An 18,206-nucleotide genomic window follows, 5' to 3' on the forward strand; every position below is an offset into this window, starting at 1 on the left:
GGATCCATCTTTATCTAATCCAACAGGTATCTTATAGGTACTCAGGAACCGGATTAGAAAATGATCTTATACAACAAAAGAATATTTTACTTTTTCATAGCTATTGCTAATCAGTTAGGCAAGCACATAATGTCCTCAGGCTTGCTGCAAACAAAATGTCTAATTATCGGAAGTGGGGGTTTCCCCGCCCCCACTCTTGACTCCCCACATGGACGCGTACATGCTGCTGCAGACCACTCTATATGTGCTGGTGTGCGTCCTTCATGGGCTGCCTGCAGCTAACTTTGGAAGATGCAGATTTTTTGGTATCATTTAAACTGCAGCAACACATACACATTTAAAAAATAATCAGTGAATTAGAAAGCCCCACATTCATATGAAGAAAGACAACAATGAATTTTACTTACCAGTTCAGGTTGTTCGAGGCAGCAGAGGAACAAGTTGTTGGTAATTGTCCAGTGCTCTCATTCAATAAATCACACTGGCTTTGCTTTCTCCTGTGGCTCAGCCTCTGCGCAAAGCAAGCGAACCTCCTTCCTATTCTGTGTAAAGAATAAAATGCGAACAGGATCACTACAGGCAAGAGCTGAAGTCCATGATCACTAAGCTACTCTTAATGCAAAATAAAAGAGCAAATGATGCACAGGGAGAGAAGGGGAGAGGGAAACAGCTTGGCTCAGAATCTAGGTGTATTCTCAGGACTATAGCCCTGAAAAGGCTCGATTTCTCTTGTGCGCTGTAGTAAAGAGATGCCATGACTTCAGTGTGTCTTTAGCCTTTTGTATCTGTGAGGTCCATTAGGAACGGCATGCAGGGACAACAAGCTTCATGGCAAACAAGCCTGAATCAGAACGGGCTGTCATTCAAGGATGAGCAAAGGGGCAGCAAGGCAGCCAGTTAGCTTTGCACTATATCAACTGCAGGCAAAGGAATATCGTCTGGCATGCAAGAGCCCATCCAGAAATCTGTGACTGCAAGTGATCTACAGCTCTCCTGGGACCAGACACCCCCTTACTCCCACAGCTCATGGGGATGAGAAGCACACAGGTGGCCACCACATCCCCTCACCTAAGGCACCTGTGCAATCCTTTACAAGCTCCCAGCAAGAGCTAAGAAAGCTCCAATCCAGTCAGGGCTGCTCAGGCATTGCTGGAGTTTTTGTCTGAGCAGGTTCTAAGGAAGTAGTCAGTGGATCTGGGACTTAGGACACCAAGAGGCTCGGTCTTAGGAGGAAGATTCCAGTGCTTCTTTCATGCCGGCTATGTATGGGTGCACCTGGCTCCTTTCATGACGTTACGCTTTACATGACTAATGAAACACACAGAATAAATTTCCTAGAAAGCCGCTTATTTAGGCATTTTTTCATGTTTCTCTCTAAAATAAAATGGCAAATGACCTTCATAGGCTGCTTTATGTTAAGGAGACATTGTTGATTGAGAGCACATGTTAAACCCCGCGCCACCCCCTCCCCCCAGCACACAGATACACACACACACACACACACACACACACACACACACACAGACGTCCCTAGCAACAGCATTAAGAATCTTTCTAAAGATCTCTTCAGATTCTCTCTCTGCCAAATGAAAGCTTAGCTGCTATGATGACTTCAGAAATAGTTTTGGACCTTTCTACTAGGTACTGACTCTGGTGTGTTATTTATACCTGGAGCCAAATCAACTCCCAAATTTTGAATGCGACTCTGCAGCAAATCAGGAGAAAGTCTCTTGGTTATAAACAAGAGGGCAGAGTGTTATTCTTTGGCCTGGTAATTAATTAGAATCCTGGGAATGGCATCTTGTGTTCCTGAAACTCTCCTCCTTTCTAGAGAACATTTCACTGTGGTGGCTGACTCGTCCCTGACAAGTGACTACTCTGGAGTTGGGATCTGAGGCGAGGCTCAATGACTCATAAAACCTTCCAAAGGAGGGGCGTAGGTTAGCTTTAAACAATTGTCTTACTTTTTCTTTTCTCGTTCAAAAGGCAAAATCTCTCTTTGGAATATTTTTTCCCCTCTCCCTCTCCTTAGACTTATTTGTCCATGGAAGCATTGCATGAATAATCTGATTTGGCAATATTCGTGCCCTTGAGGTTCAGAAGGTTATTTTTTCATCAAGGATTAAGAAAGAGTCAGGCTACCCTTTTGCAGCTTAAGCCTAAACGATTGCCAGGTAAAACTTTGCCCTTATCTCTAAACAAACTTTGACTTTAACACAGATTTACTTAAATTCCATCTGCTGGGGATAGCCAGGTGACTGAGTCATTCTACTAAGGTTAGGGGCCGCCTCTGAGGGGTCATGATTCAATCTGCTGTGCAAACCTAAGGGGATGAAGTCTTAGTAAATAGTGGCATCGCTTCCAGGAGCAAATGCCTAAGACTCAGTCATGTCATGCATCCTCTGTCCGTTGCATTCATTCATTAATCTACTCATTCTTTAATCTGCTCTTAACAAATATTATTTAAATTTATTAAGTCCTTAGTTGGTGTGCCACATTGTGCTAAATGCTTTAATGTTACCAAAAAGCTTATCAATGAAGTTATAAACTCCTTCACATACCTCAGCAAAATTCTCTGTAATTCAGCTCTGCCTACCTCTGTGGTCTCATTTCTTGCCCTCTTCCTACTTTCCCTTCATGCTGCAGCCTTTAAAACATCTTTCAGTTCCTTGGACATGCCATACTGCCTCTCAATTCCAGAATCCTGCAGATTATATTCTTCTGCCCCTACACTCGGTCCCTGTTGTCTGGTGAACTCATGTGCAGCGCTAGAGTCTTGGCTTAAGCATCATCTCTCTGAGATCCTTTTCTAGCCCTTGGGCTGTCAGGGTCCCCACTCTGCAGTCTAGAGCACCTTCACCTTGCCCTTTGTGACATCCATCACATTTTCTTACACTTACTTGTTTTACATCAGCCATCCCTATTTTGCTATGAGTTTAATGGCAAAGTCATCTATTCACTCCTCAATTTCCAGTCTAGCATAATTCCTGGCACATAGAAGGCATTCAATAAATATTTAGTGAATGTTTTGTTGAAGTGCATAGCATGTAAGTGTTGAGTGAATAAATAAAGCATTTCAAAGAATAATAGGGGTCTGAGAATTAAAAGGAACCCTAAAGTTAACTTACTATATCTAATTTTTCTTGCCAAGTGGCCATCCACTGAGGTCTCACCTCCTCTGATTATTCCTTCTCCATTAATCTCAGCCCAGAGTAATCACACACTTACTTTGTCCCCCGTCCCCCGGCACTTTTACAGCATGTTCCTGCTTTTTGTTCTCCAGCTCTTTCCTAAGACTTTGCCTCCTCTCTACAGACTAGTATTCTCCATAACGCCTAGCATAAGCCTATAATTATTTGATGCTTGATTCATTCAATAGCAAACATTTGAGCAGGGAGTTACTCGCTTTAGGAAGATTACTCTGTATTGGGGGAAAGATGTATTGCATTGGCCAGACCTAGACAGGGACTCTAACAATGACCACAGCACAGAGATAGAACTTAAAAACAGCTCTGTGCTTTCTTTCCCTCCCCCCACTCCCATATCATAACACCCATGTTCTCATCTGGAACACTGAGAATGTTTGTTCCATACTCAGCACTTCCCCTCCACCCAATTCCACCCCCACAGTTAGCTCACTTGCTTAGGTTATTTGTGAACATGTCTCACTGCTTCAAGCTCCTTTGAAGACAGGGATTACATTTTAGTTAATTTGTATCTTCCTTCTCCAGCCCCTGCTCTGGCCTGGCCTGGTGTCTTGAGATAGTTAAGTTATTAAATCAGTATTAAGAAAGAAAAACATCTTATTTATGCAAAGTGGTGGATAAAGCACTAGCGTGATGTGGGGAGGGGAACAAAGGTGAGGAGGTATCTTTTCAGAGATAAAAGGGCTCTTTGTAGGGAGAGAGAACTAGTACTCTCTTCCAGAATGCTTAGGCAAGATTCACAGGGAAGTCTGCAGTTGCACTGGATCTGCAAGTGTGAAGACCTCTTGAGGTTGAACAGAAAAGAAGGAAATGGGTCGATGCACAGAATTCCTAGAATGTTTAGGGAATGACAAGTAATCCAGCTGGGCTGGAGTGAACGTGGACGGAAGATCTAATGGAATTCAGGCTACAGAAATAGGCCGGGGTGGGATTGGGGTATGCGTGGATGCTCTGTTAGGGTTTGAACTTGTTCCTGGAGGTGACAGGGATTTGGGCAGGACAATGGCAGGGCCGTGCATTAAGATCCCTCTGGTTTAGCCACTGTAGCCTGTGAACTGAGACAGTAAGAGCCTGAGAGCTGGGAAGCAGGAAGATGACGATGGCGAGGGCCTGTGGAAATGGAAATTAGGAGCTGAAGGTGGGGCACACTCCGGAGGAGGACCTGTCCATGGCGCACCTGTGAGTGAGTGAAGACATGAGTGGGAAGAAGAAGCCTAAGATGACTTTGAACCTCTGTGATGGCAGATGATGGCAGCATCCATCGATCATCACATGCCATGAAGGCAGAGAAAAGAACAGGAGGCCGAGTCCTTGCAGCCATGTGGAATGCGCCTGGGCTGCTCTGAAGAAGCCATTCAACAGCTGTGAAAGAAGTCAGGTCAGGTGGTGGCGGACGAACCACCCTGGCAACACACAGGGCCACTGGCAGGGGTGTGGGGGCAGAGTCACCCCGGAAAGAGGACTTCCAGGTGACGTGCTTCCCATCTCACAGCTGTTGAGCTTGGTAGAGGGGAGTCCACTTGGGGATGAGATGGACTCCCCCTGGCTAAGTGACCTTGGGCAAGTTACTTTCTGCCTACCGGCTGAGTTCCCCCACTTGGCAAGTGAGGGAGGAGAGCCGTTAACTTCAAAGGTCTGTTTTAGTATACTCTTCTCTGACTTGTGAAGTGCCATGTTGAGAATTTCAGAATACTTGTGAAACTAGGCCAGAGCCCACCAACATCAGAGGCTAGCAACACCCACCCTCTCCTGCGAAATCATGCCTATATTTTGAGAATGTCCATATATCACTGCAAATGCATGTCTGCCTTGTGGTTAGTTCCATGTGGTTTGTTTGTAAGACATAAATTTAAATTGATCACTTTTTGATGACCTTTTTCTAACAATTTTTCACTCTTTTTTTCAGCAAAGATTTTTTTAGGGGTGCCTTTTCATCAGAGTCTCAAAATTAAATTATGGGAAGAAAGCAGCAGTCCCTTACTGTGGTCAGCAAAGAGTCTGGCCAGCCTACTTCCGCTCCCTAATCTCCTGACCTTCCTCAGGGCGCGGCCACTCAGTAACGGCTCCGATTCTTTTTTCAAAAATAAAATGTGCTACTTATCAAAAGCTGCTAAAAAGGAGACAAAAAAAATAGGAAAAGAAAACTAACACCCCAGGGTGTATCTGAACATGCTTATTATGTGCGAAGTTGTTAGTAATGAATGTAAAACTCTTCCTCCTCCTCCCTCTCAATTACTAAGCCCCAAAGAAAAAAGGAAACGGGGTGGGGGAGGGCAGTGGCTATTCAGTCCAAAGCAGACCTTTTCTAAAGGTGCAGCCTGTTCATAGGCAAGCTATTTCTTGATTATTTTGTTTTAAGCACCAGCTGACCTTTCAGACTAAAAGTAAAGGTCCCAAAATATCCTGAGAAACTCTCTCTTGGGGTTCCCCCACCCAAGTCTTGGAGAGACTAGACTCTATGACATTCAGAAAGACTCTTCAAAAAGAGATGGGCTGTGTGACTTCTGCTGTGATTTGATGACAGAGTGTTTATCTGAACTAATCAATTGAGATTTTCCATGGTTGCATTTTTGAGAAATGGGATTCTCTTAAGGAGGTTACAAACACTTCACTGAAAGCTTTCCAAGAATGGCCTCATGCCGCCTCTCAGCAGCCTCTCGCCGGGCTGTAGCACCGATGTGATAATCAGGGTCCGAGCTTCTGAAAAGTCTTCTTGTTCTGGCAGCCACCCTCCTCTCAGTCATCATAAGAATTCTCAAACTATGAATCCCCTATTGTCTGTGTGAGCCCGGGATCCCCCACACCATGCCGAGGAAGGAATGTGAACCTCCTAGGTCTGGTCCTAAGCCTCAACCCTGTCCAGCAGGTCACAAAGCCCCATTGATACTCAGCTCCAAAGTTTTATCATAATTCTTTATCTGCTCAGCCCCATATATCCTCTCGGGCAGTCAGGAGACGTTTGGTAATGAAGCCCATTTATCCTCATTTTCTCAATTGGCACACTTAAAGTTCTAATATTTATGTTCACACTGTCCTAATTTTGAATGTCAAAGATACTACACGAGACAAGTAGCATTGCCAAAGGATAATTGAACCTCACAGGAGAGTTCACCAGAGTCTAATGCGTGACGTGGTTTGTCATATTACAATCATTGCGTCACCAATACTTAATTTTAATAGTGTGGTGGAAACCGAGTAACAAACGCTGCCATTTATCAAACACCTTCCGTGTGGCCTGCAGCAACATCACTGAATTCTCACACTGTAAAGAGGATTATCCACTTTTTATTGGTGAGGAAACTATGGCTCAGAGAGATTAATTAACTTGTTTCTGTGCATTCAGGGGCTGAGTGGAGACTCAAACCCAGATCTCTGACTGCAAAGCTCATGGCATTTGTACCTGGCTCCTTTGCCTCTCACCAGAAATACAATTTGTGAATCGTTTTAAATTAGTATAACACAGCTATTTTTCATCACAAATACGTGAAGGATTTTGAACTTAGGACTGCTAAAAGGTTTTGGCCGACTGAATAACGAGATCTGTTGTGATAAGTATTAGCACCGTGTCAGGTCAGAGTAGGAATTTGTGGCATATGGTTCACCTATCAATAGGTGGCAGTATTCACCCAAATCTCTCCAAGAGGAATTAGCACAGGTCACTTCTCTTTACAACCATCCCCAAGGCCATCTGCATTCTTTGATACACTGGATTTTATCATAAAGAATAGCATTTACAATAATTGGGCTGTTAACAGGATCTTCATCATGCCTTTGGAGAGTGAGATCTGGACTGTAGTGAGTTGTCTGGGAAGGCAATGTGCCATCACAGAGACTTTGGGACTCCTCTCCATTCACAACATTCATTTTGGCCATTTCTTTGGGGGAGATCTTTTATCTGCAACTGGAAGCCAAAGATGATTTGGGTGTCTTCATTTACTTTAAGAATGTTATGCAGAATTTTTGAGTAATTTAAAAATGAAATTATTAATGCACTAGGATTTGGTAATTCAGATGTTCATAATTCAAAGAAAGTTTGCTCAGATAAGGACAATAAAGCAACTAGCAGACCTCATAGTTTCGACAAGGTTTCAAAACCTATGACACCTACCTGTCAAACCATATGAATCTTCACCAGGATGTATGAAAACCAGAGTCTATAAAGTAAGTGCTCAATACACAAGTCAAAGTGGTCAAGTTGATGAGTTAGAGTACCAAAGCCTAAATGATTACTGGGTTTCAGGCAGACTCTTCCTCTTCCTCCTATTCCTATATATCCTCTTATTCTTTCTTCTCTTTTTTCTGTAAGGGAAATCTTCATATCATCTTTAGTTAAAAGTAGTAGCACAGAATCTCTTTCTATTTTCCAACTGCTAATAAGAGTCTGCCTGGTAGGATTTGGTTTTACAAAGTCAAGAAAACAGGTACAGTGGTCAATAATAGGATAAGCCGAGAGATTCTTAGGCCTATTTTTTTTTTAAAGATTTTATTTATTTATTCATAAATAAATAAATAAGAGAGACACAGAGACACAGGCAGAGGGAGAAGCAGGCTCCATGCAGGGAGCCCGATGTGGGACTCCATCCCGGGACTCCAGGATCATGCCTTGAGCTGAAGACAGACACTCAACTGCTGAGCCACCCAGGCACCCCTCTTAGACCTATTTTTATGTTGACTTCCCCATTTTCATTTTGGATACCTGGAACTGATGGTCATAAACGACGACCAAGAAGCACTAAGAAATTAGGTAAGATGAAGAGTCCTGACTCTTAAAAATTAAGAACTTGACTCAAGTAAGATTTTTAGGAGACCAAATTCTCTCAAAAGAGTTCAGATTGGCTGGTGGATGAAGGTGGAAGTCTTCACAGATGGCATATTAACTTCTCTTTTATGTTCCCAAATGGAATGAGTGTCTTTCTCTCCTCCCTCTGTAGCATTCATAATTATGTTAGCCTGCTGTGCACAGTCTACCTTTGCTCGAGTTAGTTACTTGGGGCCCCACTGCCCTTACTGGACTAAGATCTCCAGGACAGCAGAATCCAGGCCTCTCTAACTTTTCAATTGCCTCTCAGCTCAAGGACTTGGACCCTGTGTATGGTAGATGAAGTTCAATGCATGTATATCGAGTTGAACTGAATTAAGGAGAATCTATATGAATGTATTTTAAACTTCTGTCCATAGGTTTAAAGAAAAATTACAGCTTGGGTTTTGGAAACTATGCATGGGTCACATTTCTTGTTTGTCATATGGTTCTCCCATTTTAGGATAGCATTGGTAAGTGACCATAGGAGTATCATGCCAAAGCCCACCCCACCCCCTGGAACCATTAATTAACTAATTTTATATCCCTGGCAAGACTACCTTATTTTGTAGGATGCCCTGGCCTCATGAAGATTAAATGCAGAGATAGGCAAAAAAAGCCGTTACAAGGTATGTTAAGTGACCCACATCTAGTGGATCATTCTAATCGCTAATGTTTCCTGCTTTTGTGGTTTAGAGACCCAACCTGCACTGAAAAGCCCAACACTACAATGCTGTTTCCTAATGGTAGCTATCATTGTTTCCCATATTAGGGCATAGCTAAGCACAAGGGGAGACATTCATCTTCAAAAGCTTACAAAATTACATTCAACCCATTAGGCGTATCAGGAGCTATTGCCATGCTCGGGAAATGAATTACCCAGCTGAATATCACAGGCTAATGAAGTTGTCAGCAGCAACAGTGCAGCCGTAGATTGTCTGATTACATGTTGACTGTGCTGGCCATTCAGGGACACACCGGGAAGGAAATAGTTGTCATATTGTCCACCACATTCTCAGCTCTGTCCCCAGCCATGGTAATAAACCTGATATCCCTAGAAGCACATGGAAAACAATAACAGCAACAAACCACAGAGAGCATCCTCTTATTCCTGGCATGGCTGGAGTCACTCTCTTCCTGTGGCTCCAATCTGTCATCTTCTTTAAAAAAATGACCATGACAAGGAGTGTAAGTTTAGATTCTGGTCTTCCAAACAAACATTTCACAATGGGCTTCCTTAGTCTTTGTTAACCTCAAAATAAACAGCAGTCCAGCAAGAAAGCTTTAACTACGTGGGTGGGATTTACACCTCTCTTGTGAGTCAAAGATGGGGGCAGGCTGAGTTGTTCCTTTCTGTAGAAAGGTCTGCTTGAGCAGGTTGATAGGTAATATCTTTTGACATCAACTGGAATCTTCTCAAGGATTCTTTTTTTTTTTAAACCCCAAACCCAAAAAACCCACAAAAACCCAAAAACAAAAGTCAAACAACTTGAAGTTTTCTCCTCTCCTAATTAAATAGGTTAAACTAGATGACTTCAAAGCAACTCCCAGCTCTAACATGCTCTGATATTAAGAGGCTACTAGAGCACTTAGCACATAAAAGAATATTTTCCACAAAGACAAAATGCTTTATTTCTACCCAGTGATGGTTGGTTTGTACAGGAAATAGTTCTGGTACTTCAGAATCAACAGACATGAACTTTCTTTCCCTATAGTGCAGTGAAATCTGCTTTAAGCATGTGTTATTTATCAGGAATGCTTGCTTTAAAAATGAAAAAGAATGTAATATATCTCACTCATTAATAGAACACTGCATCTATTCATGTTTTCTTTGGATAAAACCAACAAGATGTCTATGTTGGAGGGGATGGTGCTCTTTAAGTGCTCACCATATTGCACAGGAGCAGTGGATATCCTTTGATTACCCTAGGTGGCCCCATGCAGTGGGTAGTGATTTGCATGAGTAACCTGGGTAGTTTTGGTGGTGAGTGAGGAAAGCCACAGAGCAAATTCTCCTTTCTTCACCCTCATTTTTTTTGTCTCCTGAGCACCAATCACAATGGCTTTCCATAAATTTGGGGATACTTCTGCTTGGAGATAAGTCCGGGTTTAAGTTGTATTCTAGATCCCTATGCTCAAATTTCAGAGAGGGTCCCCTGACCCTTGGTTAACTAATAAATAAATCTCAAGAGGTCTTCCCTCTTTTTCAGATTTTTCTTCTCTATTTACTTTGCAGCCTGAGAGTCCCTCAGATAAGCCCTGTGTGGCTGGCTTAGGATCCGGCCAATCTGCTTACCTGCCCATCTCCACAAGAAATACCTCACCCATTTGACAAATGGTTTATGTCCACAAATTCATGACACCAAATCTTAGTAGAGAAGAGAGAATTCTTTGTAATTAATCACAGAGAGAATTAAAAATGCTGAGGTAAAGAAGTGAGGACATTCATCTTACTTGTACCTTCAAATATACGGTAGGAAGACCTGTGGTCTTCCTGTGTGATGAGACCCAGCAATTATAAAGGGAGTCAACACTTAAAAACTGGACTGCAAATGCCACTTTACCTATTTGAATTACTCTCTGCTGAAAGGGAAAACTTCTTCCTCTTTCTCCTAAAAATGCCAGGTCAGGTTTGCCGTACAAGTATCAGGAGCATCTGACCTAAAGCACACAGCACCAAAAAAGGCATTTAATGATTGGAGAAAAAGAAAAACAGAGAAAGCAATAAAAGGAAAGTTAAAGAGGTCATAGTTGTATTTTAAAGAAAGCTTTAAAAATTCATCTGGTTAACTTTTAGCCTCATCTTTCTTGTTCCAGCCAATAAGGGGCTGTGCCTTATAGACATTGGCGCAGCCCCTTTATTTCCGGCCTAGTTCTTCTGTCTTCAGCCTCTGTACCAGAGTCTGAACCCCCATGAGAGCAGACCCATGAGCAGTTGAATGGGGTGCTCTGGCCACTTTGTAAGATTGCTCAGTGGAGCTTTTTCAAGGACTGCATATGCCAAGTACTCAAAGTAACTCTTCTATGGCATTGTCAGACCTACCGGATGCACCTCGCAGGAGAGCAAGGCACTGAATGGAATTAAAGGCTCAATGGCTCATTCACTTCATTCATTATTTGAGGGAAAATCCAAGACTTTGCTCGGAGAGGATTAAAAGGACTGCAACAGGCGCCTTCCATCAGGGCTGCCAATCTAGCTAGGTCAGCCTCCTTTTGGTTTGAAAGGCGGTCACAGAGTCTCACTTATTTCTTCATTACTCAAAATTCAAATTCAGTGTATCAAATACAGCCAGATCTAGTTATTCCTAAGTGATTTACCTGAAACATCAAGGAAAGTAGGGATTTCCCTGACAGTCCAACTCCAAAATACATTTCCTTCTCAAATTAAAACACACACACACACACACACACACACACACACACCCCACTACAGATTCACCATCTTCTCCAGATTTGTAAGTGAGAAAATCAAGTCTTTAGAAGCATTTACACTTCATCGACCAAATATTAATTTAGTGCAATGTGACATATGGGCAGGAGAAATTGTGGCTATTTAAACTGATTAAATCAAAACCACGTAGGCTGAGGAGAGTTATGTGTAGCCTAGTGAAACACAGTTGCCCTGGAACAAGAAGATTTTATTTTGAGCTCGGCAGCACTGTGCAGTTGATATGGAGTAGATTTCTGCCTGAGATGGCATTAGGTGTCACACAAAGACCCCAGGCTTACAGTGAGATGATTCTGAGTTCTGTTTGAAAAGAGCCATAGCCACTTTCAGCTACCTTAGAACCATTCACCTCTTCCCTTCTCCACACCTACATGTTCTTTTTCTCCACTTTTCCATCCTACTACTTTTCTTCACTCTGTCCCAGAACCTGAATTCCTTTTTAGGATCCCTTCTTAGTGAATCCCTTTGGTCTGGGATCCACTGTAGGAAAAAGTCTAGGATATTGGCAATGAAATGCCAATTAGGGTCAGGAGATGTGGATAATAGGCTTGGGTTTGCCATTTGTTAGTGGTGGAGTCTTTGGCAGGCACTTGACTTCTGTGTCTCAATTTTCTCATCTATATAATGGAATTAATAGTAGTCACCCTGCCTGGGCAGTCCAGGTGGCTCAGCGGTTTAGTGCCGCCTTCAGCCCCGGGCCTGGTCCTGGAGACCCAGGATTGAGTACCATGTCAGGTTCCCTGCATGGAGCCTGCTTCTCCCTCTGCCTGCATCTCTGCCTCTCTCTCTCTCATGAATAAATAAATAAAATCTTTAAAAAAAAAGAAAAGTAGTCACCCCTGCCAAAGACCTGAATAGATACATTACAACAGAAGATTGCAAAATGGTCCCAATAGGGGCACCTGGGTGGCTCAGTCAGTTAAGTGTCTGCCTTTGGCACAGGTCATGATCCCAGAGTCCTGGGATCAAGCCCCACATTGGGCCCCCTGCTGAGCAGGGAGTGTGCTTCTCCCTCTTCTCTTCTCCCCTGCTTGTGATCTCTTTCTCTCTCTCTCAAATAAATAAAATAAAATAAAATAAAATTAAATAAAATAAAATGCCCAATAAGCACATGAAAAGGTGCTGAACTTAATTAGTCATCAGAGAATTGCAAAAGAAAACCACAATGAGATACCAGTGTACGCCCACTGGAATGTCTAACATCAAATGTTGGTGAGGTTGTGGAACAATTGGAATGCCTGGGAGTGTGAAATGGTATAATAACTTTAGAGAATGGCTTGGCACTTTTTTATACAATTCAATATAATGTACCTTATGATTTAGCAATTCTTCCTTAGGTTTTACCCAAAAGAGAGGAAAATAAATACCCACAAAAAGACTGGTAAGAATATTTATAGCAGCTTTGTTCAAAATAGTCAATCTGGAAACAATTTAAATGTCATCAATAGGATAACAGATTGGCAAATTGTAGTGTAGTCACATGGAATATTACTTGATAATAAAAAGGAAGAGGGGCACCTGGAAGGCTCAGTGGTTGAGCATCTGCCTTCAGTTCAGGTCATGATCCCAGCATTCTGGGATCAAGTTCCTCAAAAGGCTCCCCTCAGGGAGCCTGCTTCTCCCTCTGCCTGTGCCTCTGCGTCTCTCTCTGTGTCTCTCATGAATAAATAAATAAAATCTTTTAAAAAAAGGAATGAACTATGTAGCCACATAACACTGTGATTGAATGAATCTCAAAATCAACCACCACCACACGACATTACATTGAGCAAAAGAAGCCAGACACAATAGAATACTTACTACATGATTGCATTTCTATGAAGAAACTTGGCAAACTAACCACAATAGGGATAGAAATCAAAACAGTGGTTGCCTAGGACTAGGGTGTGGGGATATCTGATTGGACAGTGGTAGAAGAAAACCACCAGGCACATTGGAAATGTTCTATATTTGATTGAGGTGTTAGGTGAATGTATTCAATTATTAAAACATATCTAACCAAACACTTAACATATACTCATTTTATTGTATGTAAATTTAAAGGAAAAAAAAGTCTGCTCTAGCTCCCTTATAGAGATGTTGGAAAACAATGAGAAACAAAGCAAATGGAAAATGCCATGTAAATCTGCATTGTTGTCATTTGATAGATAAAACCAAACACAGACTGGGTTATGGGCAGGCATATAGAGATATGCATCTGGAAGCCGAGTACAGATCCCAGGATGTGAACCCAGGCTGCAGCCCAAAGACTAAGAGCCATCCTTTTTCTACCTGAAGGCCAGGACTGCTACTGGCCCATGTGGTACCTTTGTGAGAATAAGAAGAGTAAACCTCTTCCCTTCCCCTCACTATGGGACACTGCCTAGGGAGCAGAGACTGGCTGAATATTACCAATTTCTTACCCTTTGGGTCAGGCTTGTTTGTGCCAGGAGCAACCTTCATAGCTCTACATGAGGGCTCTCTTCAATTCATACATACTATTCCATCTGCCCAAAACATTTGTCCCTGTTTTCACAGGACTGGCTTTCTTTTATCCTTCAGATCTTGATATGAATGCCATTTCATCATGGAGGTAATATGCTGCCCTCATCCCCATGAATCTCTATCTCAACACCTGTTGTGCTACAAGCAGTAATAATCTGCATTTAGTATTTCCTTATGGGGTCTTTATCAGTCTCTTCCATCTAGACTACGAGTTCCATAGGGCAGGGAGTCTACCTCTTGTTCACCGTTATACCCCAAGGTAGCATAGTGCTGAGCACAGAGCAGGTGCTCTACAAATGTTTGTTGAGTAACAAAATTAGATAGAAATCTGGGGAGGTATGAAGTTGAAAGCTAGTGATTTCCCAGTAAAAGATCAGGTAGCAAAAGCTATACAACAAAGGCCCAGGGAGGGCCACAGGAGGCCGGAGACCTGGCAGCTAGGGCAGTTGGGATTAGGAGTAAGATACCAAGAATGTGTGACAACATCAATGTGCAAAAAATACAATATTTTGGTAGCAAATTCTTATCTAATATAATAACATTTTACTAATGTGATCTTGATTGGCCATAACATTTTTCTAGCTTGCTTCTCTGGAAATTCATTTTTTTTTTTTTTTGGTCATCAGAATTTATAATTTTAGTAAATTCATTCTCAGCTGATATAGTTGAAAGCAAACCAGTTACTTAGTTATTCTTGGAAAATGCAAAATCATAGATACTTTCTGATAATTTTTAATTTTCAGAGGATCTTTCTGTTGATGCAATTATTATTGGACCTAAGAGTATTTTACATGTAATAGTAATAATTAGATAAATTTTTGATAATTTTGAAATACCCCTTTCAGTACACCTCTGGCTGATGCTTCTTGCAGAATCATTTTTCTGAGGATTTAGCTCTTTCTACAAGTTAATTTTGCATAAATCTAAATTCAATTTTGAATGTAAATGTATTGAGTGGCCTTTTAATATTTCCTCTGACACTACCTGTAACTTGTGTAGGTCACAGAAGGAACTAAGAGTGGGGCTATCATTACAAATATTAAAAGGATAATAAGGAAATACGATGAATAATTCTATAAACATAAATTTGACACCTTAGATGAAGTAGACCCCTTTTTCAAAAAAACACAGACTACCACAACTCAGCCAATATGAAACAGATCACTTGAATAGTCTTTTAACTATTAGAGAAATTAAATTCATAATTTTAAAACATCCAAAAAAGAAATTTCCAGGCCCAGATGGAGATTTCTGTATCTTCACTGGAGAGCTGTATCAAATGTTTAAAGAAGGATTAAGACACACAGTACTGGGAGTTCTTATAGTATAGTAGAGCAAGGAAAGGAAATAAAAGATACAGATACAAGGAAGAAGTGAAACTGTCCCTTTTCACAGACAAAATGATTTTCTACACAGAACATACCAAGGAATCTACAGAAGACTCCTAGCACAATAAGTGAATTCAACAAGGACACAGGATACAAAATGAAGATACAAAACTTGTATTTCTGTATACTAGCAATTAAAAATGCAATACCATTTACAATTTGCTCCAAAAATGAAATCTTAGGTATAAGTCTAAAAAACATGCATAAGATTTGTATGCTGACTATATAAAACATTGATTATAAATATCAAAGCCCTTAAGAAATGGAGAGACATACTGTGTTCATGGATTAGAAGATGCAACATAGTAAAGATGTCAGTTCTCCCCAAATGGACATCTAGTTTTTTTTTTTTTAAAGATTTTATTTATTTATTCATGAGAGACACAGAAGAGAGAGGCAGAGACACAGGCAGAGAGAGAAGCAGGCTCCATGCAGGGAGCCTGATGTGGGACTCGATCCCGGGACTCCAGGATCACGCCCGGGCCAAAGGCAGGCACTAAACCACTGAGCCACCCAGGGATCCCCCCTGGACATCTAGTTTTAATTCAATTCCCACTACCAAAATCCCAGCAAGACTTTTTGTAGATATAGAAAAGATTTTTCTAAAATATAGGTAGGAGGCAAAGGAGCTCGGTTACCTCCAATTCTGAAAAAGAAAACTAAGGTAGAAGGACCAGTCTACTCTACTTCAAGACTCATCATATAGCTGCAGTGATCACACTATGTGGAATTGGCACAGGGAGAGACACACTGATGGGACAGAATAAATTATTTAGAAATTAACCCACACAAATATGCCCAACTGGATTCCTTTGACAAAGGTGGAAAATAATCCAGTGGAGGAAAGACAGCCTTTCAACAAGTAGTGCTGAAGCAATTAAACATCTAATCGGCAAGAAAGAAAAAAAGAAGAAAAGAAACATCTTAAGCCTCATGTCTGATACAAACATGAATTCAAAAACTTAAATGTAAAATGAAAAACTATAACATTTCTAGAAAACACACAGGAGAAAGTCTTCAGGATCTAGGACTAGGCCAAGAGTTCTCAGACTTAATGCCAAAAGCACATTCCATGAAATGAAAAATTGATAAGCTGGACTTCATCAAAATGAACTTTTGCTTTGCGAAAGGATAAAAAGACAAGCTGAAGAATGGGGAAAGATATTTGCAAACTGTACATCTGACAAAGAACTGGTATCTAAAGTATACAGAGAATTCTCAAACGGGCAAGAGATTAGAGAGATTTTACCAAAGAGGATAGACAGATGGCAAATATGCCATAAGCATATGAAATTATATTCACCATCATTAGCCATCAGGGGCATGCATATTAAAACCACAATGAGATGTCACTATGAACCTACCAGAATGGCTAAAAAAACAGTGACAACATTGAGTACTGATGAGGATGCATCGAAAGTGGTAACTCATATTGCCAGTGGGAATATAAAATAGTAGTCACTCTGGAAAACTGGGAGTTTCTTAAAAAACAACATGCAACTGGCCTATGTTCCAGCAATTGCACCATGAGACATTCATCTCAGAGAAACAAGTTTTGGCCCATGTACTTGAATGTTTATAGCAGCTTCATTTATAATAGCCCCAAACTGGGAACAAACTAGATATCCTTCAATGGATGAATGGTAAAACAAACATCCACAACATGGAATGCTACTCAGCAATAATACAGAACAGACTCCGGATACGCACAATGACATGGATAAATTTCTAGGGAATTTTTTGCTAAGTAAGAAAGTCAATCTTTTGGTTACATAATGTATTATTCCATTTATATGCAAAAATATAAAAAATGGAGAAGAGATTAGCAGTTGTCAGGGGTTAAGGAAGGAGTGGGTGTGGTTGCAAAAGGACAACAGGAAGGATCTTTGTGGTGACAGAAATGTTCTGTTTCTGTACTGTATTAGTATCAATAACCTGGTGTTGATATTCTTGTTATAAGATGAATCATTGGGGGAAACTGGGTGAAGGGCACACGGAATCTCATTCTGGTATTTCTTATAACAGCATTTGAACCTACAGTTATTTCAAAATTAAAAGTCTAATTAAAAAGTTGATCCAGGCAGCCCCGGTGGCGCAGCGGTTTAGCGCTGCCTGCAGCCCAGGGTGTGATCCTGGGGACCCTGGATCGAGTCCCATGTCAGGCTCTCTGCATGGTGCCTGCTTCTCTCTCTGCCTGTGTCTCTGCCTCTCTCTCTCTCTCTCTGTGTCTCAATAAAATAAATAAAGTCTTTAAAAAATTAAAAAAAAAAGTTGATCAACTGTGAAAATAGCCTGCCTCATTTGGTAGCCTGGTCTTTAATCTCCTTTCAGAGTGCCTCCCTTAGTGATTCCGTGGCATGGAAGTGGAAGTGAGCCCGGAGGAGTTCTGGTCACACCATGGCTAGGTCTACCTGCATGGCAGCAATCTGGTACAGGGCAGCAGACAGATTTTGTACAAGCCAGTTTTATAGTGGCCTGAGGGCATGCTACCTGCTTTACTGCTTCACCAGGATCTAGTGCAGGGCTTTGCACAAAATTAAAAATCAATCTCCTGAATGTAATACTGGAGAAGAGGACACTTGCAGAGATCTGCTAACTATTTCACCTCAGAGTCGGACTGTGTTGATGTTTCCTCAAATCTAATGGAATTGTTGGCTCTCAGATTCCCCAGCAATGAAATACAAGGGGAATATAAAGTTACTTGTCTGAAAATCTGGTATCCAACTTGCTCAGAAATCAAAGGAACTAGAAAGCAAAGGAAGTGACCTTTTTAAAAAAAAAAAGATTTTATTTATTTATTCATGAGAGACACGCACAGAAAGGCAGAGACATAGGAAGGGGGCAGAGAAGCAGGCTCCATGGAGAGACCCTGATGCGAGAGG

The 18,206-nt window shown here is 41.4% G+C and overlaps 1 protein-coding gene across 1 annotated transcript in view; it reads right to left on the bottom strand.

Annotated features, from left to right (window-relative positions):
* ANKFN1 (ankyrin repeat and fibronectin type III domain containing 1) overlaps positions 1-18,206 on the bottom strand; it is a 451,629-nt gene that overhangs the window by 149,329 nt on the left and 284,094 nt on the right. Inside the window, exon 5 of the mRNA XM_041724056.1 lies at positions 408-542. Coding sequence (XP_041579990.1) covers positions 408-542 — 135 coding nt within the window. The remainder of the gene's footprint in view (positions 1-407; positions 543-18,206) is intronic.

The sequence above is a fragment of the Vulpes lagopus genome, chromosome 12 (assembly GCF_018345385.1).
Source record: "Vulpes lagopus strain Blue_001 chromosome 12, ASM1834538v1, whole genome shotgun sequence".
Classification (NCBI taxonomy): Eukaryota; Metazoa; Chordata; class Mammalia; order Carnivora; family Canidae; genus Vulpes; species Vulpes lagopus.